The 18,398-nt window shown below is 41.0% G+C and overlaps 1 protein-coding gene across 4 annotated transcripts in view; it reads right to left on the bottom strand.

Moving 5' to 3' along the window:
* LOC131103034 (vesicle-fusing ATPase) overlaps positions 1–18,398 on the bottom strand; it is a 29,790-nt gene that overhangs the window by 9,898 nt on the left and 1,494 nt on the right. For 3 of the 4 annotated variants that reach the window (XR_013629953.1, XM_058048882.2, XM_058048884.2), the window contains exons 2-11: positions 9,381–9,398; positions 5,098–5,183; positions 4,455–4,554; positions 4,256–4,295; positions 3,931–4,097; positions 3,726–3,836; positions 2,312–2,387; positions 1,814–1,969; positions 1,535–1,734; positions 1,107–1,272 (exon numbers count right to left, since the gene is read on the bottom strand). Coding sequence is in view for 3 of the 4 variants with exons in the window: in XM_058048882.2 (XP_057904865.1) it covers positions 1,107–1,272; positions 1,535–1,734; positions 1,814–1,969; positions 2,312–2,387; positions 3,726–3,836; positions 3,931–4,097; positions 4,256–4,295; positions 4,455–4,554; positions 5,098–5,183; positions 9,381–9,398 (1,120 nt within the window). In the remaining variant the exon portion in view is untranslated. The remainder of the gene's footprint in view (positions 1–1,106; positions 1,273–1,534; positions 1,735–1,813; positions 1,970–2,311; positions 2,388–3,725; positions 3,837–3,930; positions 4,098–4,255; positions 4,296–4,454; positions 4,555–5,097; positions 5,184–9,380; positions 9,399–18,398) is intronic. The other variant, XM_058048885.2, reaches the window with a different exon arrangement.

The following is an 18,398-nucleotide window of genomic DNA, read 5'->3' as shown; positions in this document are numbered from 1 at the left end:
TTGAACAAATGGCAGTTCGTTTACATTGTTTTCCACCAAGTCTACTGCGAATCGATGTTGTTGTCGCTCTCAAATCCATCGTCTGTCTCTTTTGATCTCTTTTCATCCGGTCTGGCTGCCCCAAATACGAATAAAATAATAAAAACATCAAATGAAGTTAAACACAAATTATGCAACAGGAGACATAGCATACATTTCACACACAAGTCTCCAAAGCACATACGGACATTTAGCTCATCTATACTCCTCGCCTAAGTGGCTGTCACGAGAAATAAACCAGATCCATTCATGGATCTGACATGGAAAATGACAATAATGTCTTAATTATGCATGTATGTCTCGTCTAAATGAACATAAAGACAAACAAAACAAAATCAGTGTATATGGTTATTACCCACTAACGTGCGGAAGTACATTTTGATGCATTTAAGTACACTTGTAAATCCCAGAAAATACATCTACACTCAAAATGTGAATTTGACTTAAATTACTTGGTGTCTGTGAATGCAACTCTTCATGGTTAATAATAACCCAGTTAAAGTGTGATTCAAATGTTGTGCTACTATTAAAGAGACTGGTCTTAGGCAAATAGATTTTCAATTGTGTGCTATCTAAACACATTATTTCATAAAACACGGTAACAATTGGCATATTTCACACAGAGCAAAAAAATGCATCATGATTAATTAATTAATTAATCAGCCAAAAATTTATCACAGCTTCCATACCTGATTGATTGCATTTGACTAATTAATCTTGATTAAGTAATCTTGATGAATTAATCATTAATTAATCTTGATTAATTAATCTTGATTGCTTAAGTATTGACCTGTGATTAATTTGATTTTTAAAATTCAATCATTTGACAGCCTGAGTTATAACGAGGAAAAAAAGCCTCATTTTGGCACCAGTATCAGATAGCATCTGAATGATACCTGAACTTACTTAAACGGGTTCCACTTTAGCACATTTGGCATTTGACAAGCTTAACTACAATAAAGGGAAGGGATTGTCATGTCCACAAGATGGGACTCTTTCTAGGATTTCAAGCAACTGTACGTTCATAAAGAGATAAGGAAAAATGACACATCAACAGCATTACTCACCAATGACCAAGATATTATTAAGTTGCTCCACACCATCAATCTTGGACAGGAGCTGGTTGACCACAGTGTCGTGTACGCCTGTGCTGCTCGCGCCTGTGCCTCTCTGCTTGCAAATGGCATCCAACTCATCAAAGATGATGATATGCAGGCCGCTGTTGGCTCCCAGCTGGAGTCGGTATTGTCACAATTGTTAAATCCCATGTTGTATATTCTCTCTTTAATATTCAAATTACCATATTTTCCGCACCATAAGACGCACCAAATTATAAGGCGCAGTCTCAATTATGGGGTCTATTTCTGTAGTTCACCTATACATAAGGTGCACCGTATTATAAGGTATCAAAAAAATCAATGATGTATGAGAAAATGAAAGCCTTTTAAGTGCTCCTTATAGTGTGGAAAATACGATATAAAGCATAGTTGCACACCCGCTTCTGCTCCTCCTCTGCCTCAGCAAACAACTTGCGGATGTTGGCCTCAGACTCTCCCACATACTTGTTTAGGATTTCTGGACCGTTGACAATCTTTGGCTCACGGGCGTTCAGCATTTTACCAATCTGTCTGGCCATGAGGGTTTTACCACAGCCTGGAGGTCCAAAGAGCAGGATTCCCTTCACGTGTTTGCAACCTGGACACAATCACAGTGCAAAAATTAAGCTAATACCAATACAGTGTACACAATGTACGTTAAAAAGGGGAATTCTCACCCATCTGCTCCACAATGTCAGGAGGGAAGACTCGAGAAGCAAAGGCTCTGCGGAAAATGTCAGAGAATTCTTTATCCAGACCTCCAATTCCCATTTTCTCAAAGTTCCAATCTGGGTTGATGATTGTTTGACGTGCCTCCTTGGTTTTTGCCTTGCCTTAAAAAAATATAAGAAGATAGAAGCAATATGATGATGTGATGGTTGAATGATGTTCCAAAGTACTACACTTTGTTGTGATGAATTGTACTTTCATTACTTTTACCATCAACCACACTTGATATGATATGATATGATATGATATGATACTTTAGTTATTAGGGTCAATATAAGTGTATTTGTATTAGGTCTTATAGTAGTAAAGTGGTCCTACTGCCATCTTGTGGAGATAGTAGGCACTTCAGTATCCTAAGAATCATTATATAATTCTAAAAAATAGACAGATGTATATATTACGCCTCTTCATTGAAATCTTTTCTTCTTTTTAAATAAGTAACGTACCAACAAGTGTCAAGGATGAACTCTCTGCCTTCTCAAAGATCACCTGGCTGTTACCCACCAGGAGTCCAATGTCAATCTGCCCAAAGAAAAAGAAGACAAATTAGTCTCAAACTCTTAGAAGAGCTTTTGACCTTTGGCGCAGGAAGGCAGCGAAAGTAAAGCATGACATCATCTCCCTATTGGCGGAAAAATCAAAGCATGAACAGCAGAGGAAGTTGAGGAAGGTGAGCCTACAGTGCCACCAAGTCATGCCAAGAGGCACATGATGATGGCTTTGAAAGGCCAAAACAGGCCTGGCTTTTCCCTCAAGCATGCTATCAGTTTTTTCGAGAAGTTGCATTTTGTACTTTTTAAGACCCTGTGGATACGTTGTACTTGCTATATTTGACATTTCATATGTACATTATACATTACAGGAAGACATCATTACACGTTAGATATTTTTACACACACAAAAAAGGTTTTTGGGTGATTTTGGCCCAATGTGTTAAAAGTCGACATGGAAACATAATTGCAACATAGCGCTACTGAATGCCATTTATTGTCACTATACACATGTACAATAAAATGAAGTGCATAAAACACTAAAAACTAAATGCAACTAGCAAAAAAGCTGTATCGGAAAGCAGTGAAGATGGAGCTTTTATACTATCACATCACTGTGACATCACAGTGAGCCTTCCTTTTATGGGTGTTCCCGAGTACAAGCTGTAGGCCTGCCCACCTAGGCCTGCACAGTTTTGTCTTGGGAGTGTGACCAATCATGGTGGAGGAGGTGTGCCCGGAGGCGGGCCGTGGGTGGAATAAATTAACAGAAATCCAGGGAAATACGTCTGGAATAGGTGCAGATGGTGGAAGATCTAAAGAGCTTTGTGTGTGGGTTGTTGTGTGTACCTGCTCTGTGGGAGTCCACAACTCAATAATACAAAGGGCCGTAAATGAGCATAATAGGTACGGTGTCTCATCAGATGACTTGGTGAAGACATCATTGTGATGTGATCCTGTGTGATGTGTATAATGTATGTTTTTGAGAGTGAGAGGGAAAAAAGGTACACAACAGTGGCAGGAGGAGTGAGGATCGATTCCCTACTTGATCTCTCCCTGCAATTTATACAGAACATTCATTCATTCATTCATTCATTCATTTTCTACAGAGATCGCAGGAGTGCTGGAGCCTATCCCAGCTGTCTTTGGGTGAGAGGCGGGGCACACCCTGGACTGGTCACCAGTCAATCACAGGGCACATATAGACAAACAACCATTCACACTCACATTCATACCTATGGACAATTTGGAGTCGCCAATTAACCTAGCATGTTTTTGGAATGTGGGAGGAAAACGGAATACCCGGAGAAAACTGACGCATGCACGGGGAGAACATGCACACACACTATTTCTGCAGTTGCAAACCTACCTTCTGTGGTTTCTTTCCAGAGGCTGCTTCACCTTTCAGGATGCTGGCATCCATGGCCTCAATATCTTTGACAACCAGTCCAAAGAGTTTGTCACAGAAACTGAACACCAGCTGAAACAACAACAAAAAAAAAGACAGCACATCCAAATCCATGCTTCCTGTATGTTCGTGGGCGTAAGCACGCAGGCATCACTAAACAGCAAACCTGCTGTGTGACTGAGAAGCCCTGGCTGTTGAACTGCTGGATGAACTCGGCAGCCATCTTGTCGGAGTCATAAGGTGAGGAGTCGGTGCTCTTCTTCTGCAGGAAGTCGATTTCGATTGTCATGGCACCGATGCACTGCTTGGACTTGTCAAAGTTGTAATTGGACACTATAGGCACACACATTGATTGTTATTATATTTTAGTGTTTACAATTATAGTTTAGTTGGATCTTTGATGGTATTGACTTTCAAATGATACACAATATGCACTACACACAGCAAAGCATGCTTAACTTGTGTGGTCAACTTGATAATAAACAAAATACCTTCCACCTCCTGGCCAATGGAAAGACCCGCCCATTTTCGCTACAAGACAAATAAAGATGAATAGAACAGATTATTTCCTCAACAAGTAATCATTGAAGGTGATGTCACTGTTGGGTATTGAGGGACGTTGAGACTGGACTGGACTATATATAAGAAGTGGTTGGTGTATAGGTGTATAAAGTATGCTTGTGTGGGTACCTGTGGGAGACTGAAAGCAATTGAACCAGGCGCCACCGTGTGGTGGGTCTTGACCGTAAACACAAATTTGTGGTTGGGTGTGGTCTTCACAGTCACATGTCTGTGGAGAGACAATTACCTTCATTCAATCCTTGGGTATACCATCGATTTACATCTATTTTCTATGCCGCTTATCCTCACGAGGGTCGCTGGAGGTGCTGGAGCCTATGCCAGCTGGCGAGAGGCGGGCTACACCCTGGACGGGTGGTTGAGTGGTTAGCACGCAGACCTCACAGCTATGAGACCCAAGTTCAATTCCACTCTCGGCACGTCTCTGTGTGGAGTTTGCATGTTCTCCCCGTGCATGTGTGGGTTTTCTCCCAGTACTCTGGTTTCCTCCCACATTCCAAAAACATGGAAGGTTAATTGGCGACTCCAAATTGTCCATAGGTATGAATGTGAGTGTGAATGGTTGTTTGTCTATATGTGCCCTGTGATTGGCTGGCGACTAGTCCAGGGTGTACACCGCCTCTCGCACGAAAACAGCTGGGATAGGCTCCAGCACCCCCCGCGTGAGGAAAAACAATAAAAAAATGGGTGGTGTCTGCTGTGTATCGGCACTGAAAAGCAGAGATGAGGGGGTGTAATAATGATGGTGACTCACTGTCCGGACTGCAGATCCTTCTCGCTGACCACGGCACAATTTGTCAGTGACAGCTCATCTGTCGGGCACCGTGCTGCTTGCATGGTCTGCAAGGAGAGAAGGACAAGGAAATTATGGGATTAGCACATACCCAAAATACAGACTGGAGATTAAATGTCATAATGGACAGGTGAGAGATTAAAGTCCTCATTGTTGTAATTGCGCAGGGTACACAGGTACATGACCAATGAAATTTAGTGGCTAACCACAATCGCAAATAAAAGCCACCTGCATTATTTGCAGTTATGCAGTTTGGTTATGTCGACAACCAGTTATGTCAACGCCAGTCAGTCAATCAACAAGTTCCGCTGTATGTGGATTGGTCAGCAACTTTAGTTTCAATAGGGATATTTACTGTACATAAGGCGTAAATCAACAAGAATTACAATAAAGGTTCTCAACATTTTCATCAGTGTGGATTTTATTTTCTGTTTTATTGTGCTAGTTTTTTTCCCCCGTTCACTTTCATCCTAATAAATTAAATGGAAAGACTTTGCAGCACAATTGAATCGTTCATGCTAATTAAATGCACCTGACAGAAAATCAACCGCAAGCCTCAGCTGAGAATAGAAATACCAATGCAAATGACTGCAGCCTGAGCACGTGACTTTGTAACCATGGCAACTGCATTAAGCAACTCAATCCAATAGCGCTACAGACAATAAATCAGTTTTACTGCTGGCAGATTCATCGGAGTCAGCGAAGGTGTTTCAACCACAAATTGTTTGATGACAACTGTTTCAGTGAAGCGTTACAGCAGCAACAACCAACTGTTAGCTCGGGATGGGTATTGATACGCGATACGCTGTCGACGGTTATGGTAGTAACCAGATTAAAGAAACTTCATGTTGATATGAAGTAAGCAGTTATTCCCATTTAATAGTTACTATTGAATGTTACGAATGTATTAGTTACTATTAATTTAGTTAGTGCTCCCTCGGTCTATCATGATTAATAATAATAATTATTATTGGTCAAAAAATACTGAAAGGCATGTCATATGTAGTATTATGGTCATTAGGCATCAGTAATGCTACACTCATGAAACATTACATTACCTTAAACCACTGCATGTAGTCAGCCATGGCATGTCTGACATAGTGAAAAGAAGTTCTCCCATTCCGTGTGGAAGTGGTATGTTTTCGGCTTCTTACTTTATTAAGTTTGGAATAAATTAATTGGAGGCTGGGCTGCACGGCGGACGAGTGGTTAACACGTAGGCCTCACAGCTAAGAGACCAGAATTCAATTCCACCCTCGGCCATCTCTGTGTGGAGTTTGCATGCTCTTCCCGTGCAAGCGTGGGTTTTCTCCGGGGGAGGAAGCCGTTCCTCCCACATTCCAAAAACATGCTAGGTTAATTGGCCACTCCAAATTGTCCACAGGTATGAATGTGAGTGTGAATGGTTGTTTGTCTATATGTGCCCTGTGATTGGCGGCCTCTCGCCCGAAGACAGCTGGGATAGGCTCCAGCAGTGAGGATAAGCGGTAGAAAATGACTGAATGAATGAATGGCTGTCACCCTGGACTGGTCGCCAGCCAATCACAGGGCACATGTAGACAAACAACCATTCACAATCACTAAGATTGGTTGGCGACCATTCCAGGGTGTACCCCGCCTCTTGGGATAGGCTGGGATAGGCTAAGTACCGGTTCCGGCGCCTCTTAAACACCAACAACATTTCAAGAGTACAGATTTGCCCCCCCCCCCCCCCCCCCCCCCCCCCCCCCCCCCCGTAGCAGACAATATCCAAACGAAACCAAACCTCATGAGTCAACTTATCAGTTCTTCTGTATCTGGAGTACAGCTTCAGAATGCCCCATTCAAAGCAGTCCTAAAGGTTCTGGACTAAAAGAGCTCAAAGGTCTCTTGAAAAAATTACCTGTACCTGATGGCAAAAAATATATATACTTTGAATTACTTGTAATACTTCTAATTCTAAAAAATGACAATTAAGGGTGCAAGAGCAACAGTAGTAATTTACAGTACAAGAGCTCCAGTTATTTTGTTTCCTCAAGAGTCCAAACATTATAAAAACTAAGCATCTTGTGCATATTTTTAGCCATACAGTGCAATTATTTTGACTATAATTCAGTGCTGCTAAAAATGTACCTGAGTCGCTTCAGTGAGTGACTCGGGTACTCAATTCCCTCAAGTCACTCAAAAACAAAGCGCATCCACAGAAAACACCAGTCTTGATTGAGTCCCCGTGAGCGAGTTTGACTGTTCAACAAAGACAGGAGTTGTCGAGTTTGCGATGCAATTGGAGCAGGAAGGGGAAAGGGGAGTTGATTTGAAGCAAAGATGATAACTTGTTTTTTCCATGGCGCTAATACATTTCTACAAATGCAGTTAAGCCACCTTGACCCTTGCACAAATTTTGCTGTGGCAATATGTGTCACTTCGATGGCACAACTGAAAGTGTTTGCAATCCGTTTAGGTATAAATTACGCATTTAGCACACAATTCATGATTGAAAATGGTGTGCATTGGCATGGAATATCAAACTACCACATGTACCTCTATTCTACAACATGGTACGTGCAACGTGTATTGCTCCCACATGGGTATGCATAGTCAACAAAACTTCCTGCATCCATGAAGCAATCATGCAAGGGACCTACAAAATGTTGAACTCCAATATTATCTCACAGTACTACTGTGGACGGGAATGGAGGAGAGGGATCCGTCTTGGCAAGTTCCGACTTGCCTTCAGTCTCTGTGAAGTCCAGACACTGCTGGCTCTCCCTCTGTTTGTTTGATTGAATTACCTGTCATTATTAAGAGCTGCACGGCGGGCGAGTGGTCACATGTCTGTGGAGAGACAATTACCTTCATTCAATCCTTGGGTATACCATCGATTTACATCTATTTTCTATGCCGCTTATCCTCACGAGGGTCGCTGGAGGTGCTGGAGCCTATGCCAGCTGGCGAGAGGCGGGCTACACCCTGGACGGGTGGTTGAGTGGTTAGCACGCAGACCTCACAGCTAGGAGACCCGAGTTCGGTTCCACCCTCGGACATCTCTGTGAGGAGTTTGCATGTTCTCCCCGTGCATGCGTGGGTTTTCTCCGGGTACTCCGGTTTCCTCCCACATTCCAAAAACATGCTAGGTTAATTGGCGACTCCAAATTGTCCATAGGTATGAATGTGAGTGTGAATGGTTGGTTGGCAAAAACCGCTGCAGTGCTGGCAAAATTCAAAATGTCTCCCAACCGAAGTATTTATGGCATCTAGAGTAGGCTTTCTCATTTTCAGAACAATATTTTTCATGCACGTGATAATTCTAATCAGTCTCATTCCCTTGTCGACATGCAGCATCTGCTTACACCTTACACCTCGATATTCCTCAACCAATACAAGAAGAAGATGAAGACTCTGACCAATCCCAGTGCCTCAGTCATCCTGGGGTTCTCATCCTTGAAAATCAGATTTTCCTACCTGCTGTAGTCATGCAGGCAGTGGGGTTGCCCTGCGACTGCACAGCCTGGATGCTCATTTGTTTCCATGACATGATGCAGAGCAGGCTTTGGGAGCCTTTGAAAAGCCATTAAAGCCTGTACATGTATTTCCGTGAGAACCATATTATGTATTTTAACACTAAATACAAATAATGCATGCTGGAGCTAAAAAAGTGGTGAAAAAGTTATCTTAAAAGTTCATTTTTGCATCACTTTTTGTATGTAAAAGTATAATTATTGTCTATAAAAATTGTAATGTGTTAAAATATTTGAGTTATATATTATTAATATTTTCTATGGTCAAACTTGCCTTGGTTAGAGTCCGTTTTGGTTTGAGTCAGACCTCCTGGAACGGATACACGACGCTAACCCACGGCACCACTGTATATGCATACGCCCCCACTTATATGTCACCTGTGACTGAATAGCTTTGTATAGCGAGCCAACTTAATGAAGACAGCAATATTGGAATTCAGTAACACCATTTTGCTCGAATTAGAACACCCAGGAGGCTGGAACACCCTGGAGGCTGAATTAATAAATGCTAATGATGTGAGGTGCGTTTCCCCTTCGGTCTGCGTGTGTATGCACCGGGTGACTCAGCTGCAATGGGACCACAACACCACATCCGTATCCGGCATATGATCCTGCCTGCAGCAGTGGCGCACTTCCTCAATGCAACCAACCCTCCAGTCCGACGGCAATTAGCGCGCTGTCATGCGGGAATTGTAAGTGTATTCCACCTCCTTTTTAATAGTTGAACTGTTGTGTAGCCATACATACCTTGAAAAATATTACCACCTTGTGGCGCCAGCGTAGGCAAGCAGAGAGGAAGGACAGAAGACAGTTTTTGAGAAGGAGGGGGCCTGGAGATGCAGCTGCGAAGCCGTGGGGGGGCAGTGGTCAGACGCATTGATAGGTATGGATTCATGAATGGAGGGATGGGAATCAAGTGCATGAAGGCCAGAAATGAGGATATTCCACACAGATTCCTTATACAGTCATTCCTCGCCACATCACCGTTTGAATTTTGTGAATTTCCGCAAAGTAGTATTAAATAATAATTGGAGGATTTTCATACAGTAGTGTGCAAGAGTTTATTATTCTAATTGGGACAAGAGGCCAAGTTTGTGAAATGACACCCCATAAATGTGACAGCCATCCCTGCGGGACAAAAACAAACTTGGAACTATCCTACTCATTTTTTGGGACTTTTGTAGTGACTTCTGAACTCCTCCAGAGCAGCTATACAGGAAACCTTTCTAGATCTTCCAGCCTCTGCGCCTCTTCCAGCAGTGTGTTCTTGGAAACGGTCTATGGAATTTACTGCACCCCCGACCCTCCTCCCACCTAGCCCACCGTAAAATCCAAAACTGCTTTTAGGGCTTGCTTCCTACTGCAAAAATTTCCATTATCTGACGCGTTAGCATTGTTTAACACGAGAATTAAACAATGTAACAACAGTTGCAGGTCAGAAAAAAGGAAAAGCATAATAGGACACATTTAAAAAGAAAATGTCACTGTGGATTAAAGAAATAAAAAATTTAAAAGTCACATTTGGAGTCCGTAGACAAATAACTATAGCTAGCTAGTTGGTAGAGACAGTAGAGCCAGGCAAAATTAGTAAACAACAATGATACCGGCTAAGGGTTTTTTGTCTTATTTTCTCTTATTATATCCACTATATTGGGTAAATACAAATGTAAAGTGCCTACTCTATATGGATGAATATCTATATCTCATGTCTAGAGGGCTCTAATAATGTTAAAAATATATATTTTGAAACAGGTTTTCTGTGCCATAACTACAAAAATGTTGTATTTAAAAAGAAGGAATCCTACTTGATGGAAATGCACTTATCATGGTCAGGTCTGGAACCAAATGCCAGTGATAAACGAGGGATTACAGTATTGGATTCTTTACATATACAGTAAATAAATGAATATTCCCAATAACTACGAAAGTACCTTGCGAGATCCCGGTTCGAACATCGCCCCATCACTCTATCACAGGTTTTCACAAAGTAATTAATGAATTGCTGTTCCGTGGTTGAATATTATTTGAAAGAAAATGTATATTTAACCAAATTGCAGCTATTTTGGGCCTAAATTAAGCCCTTTCAAGCATAAAAATTGCTAAATCAACAAATGAAATGAACTAAAATGCAAACACATAGCAGAAGAAGCGTTCTAATTGTGAATGTAGTATTCTACATTGGCCACTAGGTGTCGGTATTTGGTGACTTTAAATCATCTCACAACATGCACAATAATAGCATAATAATCATAATAGTCATAACATTGGGGTGATAATTCATGACATGCTAAAACTCATCTATGAGCCTCTGACATCACTTCCTGTCCTCTACACATTTGTCCATCCAATCTGTTAATTTATTTATATCCAATATGTCTTATTTGCTCTGAAAATAAACATGTTTTATATGCCGTAACTACAAAACTAATCAATTTATTCATACTGAATCCTACTTTGCAAAAAGTCAGTTATCGAGGTTCAGTGCGGAACCAATTAACTGCGATAAACGAGGGACGACTGTAATTTTTACATTATGTTGACAAGTTATACCCCAAATCTGGTATACTACGCCTCTATAAGAAAAGGGTCATGCAAGTGTTGATGACATGGCAGCATTTCTCCGCTCCAACAGTCTTAATGCGGCATGAACACAAGGAATGGGATGAATGTATGAGTGGAAAATGAATGAGTGGGAACAGTACAACACCCTAATTTCCTAATTGGATTGGTGGTGGTGTAAGGGGAGTCATTCTGACATATTCTGGTTATTGTGTTGTGCTGTTAAAACTGGATTAGTTTGCGTTTTAGCTGGCATGCTCAGACAGAGAAGACATAAAAGTTAATGAAACAAGGTCAGAGAAAAATACGGTGACCGACAGGGGAAAACACGCAGCCTCTCCAAACACAAATGATCCAAAAAACACTTGCAACAAAAAAAATGCTGTGACTCAAAAATGCTGCAACCACATAAATCCTGCAGGATCAAAAATAAATGCACACAAACAATGCAAAAAACAAAAAAGGCTGCAAATACCAAAAACACCAATAAAGCCAGAAAGCCGCCATCTTTAAAAGCCTGAGTGGAATACCCAGAAGGAAATTTTTCCTTATTTCTTTGTTAAAAATGGTAAAAATCTGTCAGTGTATAATACTGTAAAATACTATGTTGCAGGTTTGGTGCCCCTGGTAGCCGAACCTGCTTCCGTTTTGTCCCAGAACCGGCAACATTTCTCTTCTGCAGTTGTGTGTTTTGGCATTTTCAGCATTTTTCTTCTGCATTTGACGTTTTCTCATACAATTCCTTTATTTATGGTACTACCTGGTCGCCCTCGCTCATAAACACATTAACTGGTCTGCCAGAATATAATACACTGGAGCATGAGGGATCAGATCAGAACCATTTGCATACTCATTTTTTTTTAATCCAATGATGAGTCTGCTTCTGTAGGACCCTCAGCCATCTAAAAGCACTCAATGACAAGTCTGTTTCCTGTTTTAGTGTTGTGCCACAGTAGGAAAACACTACATTAGTCGAATATTGCAAGTGCTTAACGTGATGAATGCATAAGGGGGGCGTGACGGTGCTGATTCTTGTCACATAAATTGAAAGCACACACCAGAAAAAATGGAATCCAATTCACCAGGTTTCAAGCTATAACGTCCTCAGGTGTGTGCAATGTGATTCATTGTGTTATTATTTTCAAATTACAATAACAAGTTGAATCTAATTTCGCTCCGATACTAGCCATGAAAACATCATTAGAATACATTAGTCATTTTATTTAAAAGCGCTTTCCAAGACACTCAAAGATGCTGACTTCAAATATCAGTGAATAATAATCTGTTTTACATTGTAATGGTCCTCAAGTGCTAATAGGTAGGTGTGTCACAATATGAGATTATAAGAAAAGTACAATAAAAAAGCATAAAAAATATATGACAATATGCTGACATATTTTCTACTAAGTTACATTCTTTTGCACTTTGATCGTATGCTACCAGCCCCACCTCCACCCAACGAGACAAAGAGACTGTATGACTGACAAAAGGGCTCACTCCGTTTGTGCTGTTGTTCTATGGAGCAAATGGGCCCAGGTGCTGAAACCAATGCACAGCATGGCAATATATTGAGACCGGCAAAATTATTGAGTTCATGTTTATGTATTATGTGGTTAATAAGGTTGCGCGGCAGTCGAGTGGTTACCGCACAGGCCTCACAGCTAGGAGACCCGAGTTCAATTCCGCCCTCTGCCATCTCTGTGTGGAATTCATGTTCATGTTCTCCCCGTGCATGCGTGGGTTTTCTCCGGGTACCCCGATTTTCTCCCACATTCCAAAAACATGCTAGGTTAATTGGCGACTCCAAATTGTCCATAGGTATGAATGTGAGTGTGAATGGTTGTTTGTCTATATGTGCCCTGTGATTGGCTGGCCACCAAACCAGGGTGTACCCCGTCTCTCGCCCAAAGACAGCTGGGATAGGCTCCATCAACCCGCGACCCTCGTGAGGATAAGCGATAGAAAATGAATGAATGAATTTTTATTCTTATTTTTAATAATAATTTTTAATAATACTGAAAAATCAAAGGAAACAGGGGGCCAGGTTGATATTTCACATTTTGCAAACCATTCATTCATTTTCTACCGCTTATCCTCATGAGGGTCGCAGGGGTGCTGGAGCCTATCCCAGCTGTCTTGGGGCGAGAGGCGGGGTACACCCTGGACTGGTCGCCAGCCAATCACAGGGTACATATAGACAAACAACCATTCACACTCACATTCATACCTATGGACAATTTGGAGTCACCAATTAACCTAGCATGTTTTTGGAATGTGGGAGGAAACCGGAGTACCCGGAGAAAACGCATGCATGGAGAACATGCAAACTCCCCACAGAGATGGCCGAGGGCGGAATTGAACTTGGGTCTCCTAGCTGTGAGGCCTGTTAAAAAACAGCTGAAAAAAAATGGAGTGCAATGTCCGGTTATGTAATGATTTGTCTTTGTACTACCCATTCACAAACCAGAGAGCACATAACCAGGCAAATGAATACCGTAGGGAGAAACTGTATGAAAATGCTGCACTCTATGAGGATTTTTCCTTAATATAATGTGAGTCCCTATTCCTTCATGTTTTGTAATCACTGCAATACACATGCAAAAAAATAAATAGAAACCTATATGAATATGCATGCACTACTGTACATCAGTGAAAGAACAAAGAGTCAGGAGCATGGTCTGTGTTTCTTGGTTGAACCTTAACAACCAATACAGATGTCATTTCACTGAATTAAATCTGATGCAGATGTCTTCTCCAGTTGTGGACTACACGTATGAGTAGAGCTGTAAAGCGGTCCCACCCTGTACTTGCCCTTGTTAATCCGAACAGGCCACATCTCCAGGCATCCCACTGAATTATTCATCGAGCTTTTTCCTCTGGGGGGAATCCAGTTTGATGTTTGCACCAGCTATCAATGCTGCAGTATCAGAGGGTTTGAGATAGTAACATATACTGTATACTGTAACAGCAAGGGTGGGAATTGTTGTGCTATTTTGAGTATGACAATACGACAAACAAGATTGAGACTGATAATGAGCACAGAAACCTTTGTTTGGTTAAGTGACATAATCAAGGCTTCAAATATGCTATTTAAATGAAAGAAGAACGCATGTTATGAATTGGATGCTGGCTACTCACAGGGGTGATTCTACGAAAAATTCTATGAAAAATTGAGACGGCCATAAAATTGTCTATTTTTGAAACATGACTACTTCAGAATTCACTGGGCAAAAGTGGACAATGATGTATTATATCAATAAATGGAAAAACTTTCATATTTGACTTACTTTCACAAAAATACACATACCTGATCTAAATTCCTGTGTGGAGAAAGACAGGCGCCCTTATGTTCTGCGTGATTTTAGTGACATTTTTAGGCTGCAATGAGGTTGAAATGATCCATATCATTCACTCATTCACTTGAAAGCAGCAGCCCAAGTCAGAGCGACCTGGCTGATAAAATGAAATGATTACTACTGCAAAAAAATATTGATTTTTTGGGGGGGGGCATTCGGAGCAGTCAGATGGATATATTAGGGAACTGACTGGTGAATTAGGACAGAACTGATAAGAACACCAGCAGCTTCTGCATCACATACGCAACATGAAAACACTATATACTGCTGTTTGTCCGTATCTGTCTTCCTTTTGTTTGCCCTATGTGTGTCTACTTAGTGGTTATGTGCTTTAATGAGTTTGTGAAAGCAACATGGCTGCTTAAATATAGCTTTCATTAAATCACAAACACACACACACGCACATATTGAAGCATTCATTTATTCATTTTATACCGCTTATCCTCACTAGGGTCGCGGGGGTGCTGGAGCCCATCCACCACAGGTCACCAGCCAATCACAGGGCACATATAGACAAACAACCATTCACACTCACATTCATACCTATGGATGGTTGTTTGTCTATATGTGCCCTGTGACTGTACTATGACGTAAGCAGTTATTCAATAGTTACTACTGAATGTTACGAATGTATTAGTTACTATTAATTTGGTTAGTGCTCCCTCAGTCTATCATGATTAATAATAATAATTATTATTATTAGTCAAAAAATATTGAAAGACATGTCATTATGGTCATTAGGCATCAGTAATGCTACACGACATTACATTGCAAACAATATATTACCTTATAACACTGCATGTAGTCAGTCATTGACATGTCTGACATAGTGAAAACAAGTTCTCCCATTCCATGTGGAAGTGGTACATTTTCGGCTCCTTACTTTCTTAAGTTTGGAATAAAACAATTGGAGGCTGGGCTGCACGGCAAACAAGTGGTTAGCATGCAGGCCTCTCAGCTTGGAGACCCGATTTAAATTCCACCCTCAGCCATCTCTGTGTGGAGTTTGCATGTCCTCCCCGTGCATGTGTGGGTTTTTTCCGGGTACTCTGGTTTCCTCCCACATTCCAAAAACATGCTAGTTTAATTGGTGACTCCAAATTGTCCATAGGTATGAATGTGAGTGTGAATGGTTGTTTGTCTATATGTGCCCTGTGATTGGTTGGCGACCAGTCCAGGGTGTACCCCGCCTCTCGCCCAAAGACAGCTGGGATAGGCTCTAGCACGCCTGCGACCCTCGTGAGGATAAGCGGTAGAAAATGGATGAATGAATGAATGATAATTGAATAATTGATCATTCATTTTCAACATGGGGATGAAAATGCTATTTCACTGACACCAACATAATTAAAAGATCTTCAAATACATGTTTTCAAAACACCCTAAAAAGAGAGGGCTGTCTTATTCTATCAAATGGGTTTTATGAATACGTTGACCAAGCTAAACAATCCAACAACAGATGGAGAAGGTCAAAGCTGTAGACAGAAAAATAAAAGATTCTATTAGTTGTTTGGAGTTGGTGATGTGTTTAAATGCAGCCTAGAGCTTCTCCCAAACAGCCCCAAACATCAGCAGATCCTCTCTTGGCCATGAAAGAGAGTGGGTGGACAAAGAGACACCGAAGAGGAGAAAGATAACGCTGTTGAGCAGTAGAAATTTATGAGGAAAGCAACCCACTGACTGTTCAGGGGAAAAGACAACAAGACGTTTATAGCCCATAGATTTGCTGCATCATTGTGGACTATGGCTGCATCAATCTGCAAAACATGTGATTCACAATTTTCTTGCTTTGATTTGATGTCACACATGCACACACACGTGCATACGCGCAAATAAACGGCTATGAATTTGCAAAAATTACATTTATAGTTAATGACGAACGATTTCCAGATCATCTGGATAATTTCAGTTGGGTAAACAAACGGTGTACGAGACAGAGGATGTTTACAGTGATTAAGGTTCGTCATGTAAAATGGAAGTAATGTTGCCTAGTGCCAGTCTGTCAACATGTTTGTGGGACTGACAAGACTCAGTATGCCCAGCAACTGTCATGCTGGGCAAATAAGAGAGAAGGATGAAAGTGTGCGTGTGTGTGTCAGCAGTGGCTTGAAGCTCCTTAGACTCATACTGGATGACCATCACATCTCTCTTCACAAGGACTGTGTACTGTGCGGAAAACCTGAATTGGATTTTAAGCAGTCCAGTGAATGTTTCCAAACAGATGAGAGGCACCATCAAATAAATATTAGCATGTCTGCTCTGCTGGGTCATTTTCTTACTGATTTCTTGTGAAATGTTGCATTTTAGTTATATTATGCCATCATATGTGTGCCAAGAAACTGCATATTCATTTCAATGTATTTGTGGTGCTGTATTGGAGAAGGGGAGAGGGCTTGAATGCATCATCATCTAATTGACATAATTGGCCATGAGCAATATGTGTTTTCATTTTAGAGTATCCGAAAAAGACCCAATTGGTTGCAAGATTTGACATAGTAAAGTTGGCAACACTGTTCCCTCCTGCTACAGCTTCTTATTCTCAGGCACGACAAGCTCCATTCACAGTGTTTAAGCACCAAATGTATTCACGGCGGTCCAAATTTGTGAATTAATAAGGTTGCACCACAGGTTTTTATGAGTTTGTCAAATGACAATTTAATAAAAGTGACAAGTAGAACAGTATGGCCTTTAAACATTGCTATTGGTAAAGCTCCTGTGGGTGCTGAGTCACAAGTAAGAGGTCAGATTGTTCAGATGCATCAATCTGCTTCTGTTTTAATCATGCTGCCTTCTGCAGGGAGAAATAAGAGTCCTCTCAGCTTCACATTAAAAATGTAAGCATTCGATTTCACCAGGTCTTGTACACAAAAACATGCAGAGGGATGTTCATACATTTATGTAGGTGTGATGATTGCAATATTCCATCACATCACGTGGCAATTTCATAGACTAATGTGCAATGCCTTGCAATGTGCCTCACATGCCTCATATCAATAGAGTGTGGCCATACAAAAAGTGATGTAAAGACATAAGTGACTGTCACACATAACCAAAATCTCGCCAGTAGATGCACATTTACTTGTGACCAGAGGCATAAGAAGAATGGGATTATAGTTTATACTCTTGTCAAACAGAGCTTCTGCTGTAATTCCATTGTATGTCTTGGCTACAGTGACAATAAAGCGTTATGAGGATTGTTTTTTAGCTTACTTTGCACTGAACAGGAAGCCACTGTGTGCATGTTTGCAATTTTAATTTAATTATAACTGCTGCCAACAATTACAGTATGACGTTAACAAATAATACAATGGACCTATGTTTCATAGAAATTACCCCTTTGGATCTAAAACGTTATGTCAACAAAAGCCATGTCAATGTCTACTGCCCTTAACCAGGCACTAGTGGACCAGACTTGATGATTTCATCGACAAAGACAGGCTGTCGACACAAACTCCCTTATTTATTTAGTAATTTAGTATAGTATACAACAAAATGACACTCTGTTCTCCTTTAAAGGGGACCTATTATACTTTTTCCACTTTTCCGACCTATAGTTATAATGTTGTATTCTCGTGTTAAATGATGCCAAAGTTTCCGATAATGAGGTTTGCATACTTGAAAGTGAGCCCTGAAAGAAGTTTGGGATGGCTCAAAATGCTCGGTTTCAAAAGGCGTGGTAAAACTGCCCCTTTGTGATGTCACAGAGGGGCAGACTTCCTTATTTGGTTCATAGTTAGGAAGCATTTTGGCCATGTGACCAATCACAGCAGACTGGCATGCCTGTAGGCGGGTCGTGGATGGAATAAATTAAAATAGACTGTTTTGGCACGAAGCACAAATCAAAGAAAAA

Source organism: Doryrhamphus excisus, linkage group LG16 (genome assembly GCF_037039965.1).
Source record: "Doryrhamphus excisus strain RoL-2023G ecotype Guam linkage group LG16, RoL_Dexc_Guam_v1.1, whole genome shotgun sequence".
NCBI classification, from domain to species: Eukaryota; Metazoa; Chordata; class Actinopteri; order Syngnathiformes; family Syngnathidae; genus Doryrhamphus; species Doryrhamphus excisus.
The sequence above is the reverse complement of the archived record's forward strand: the minus strand, read 5'-3'. Positions and strand labels throughout refer to the sequence as shown.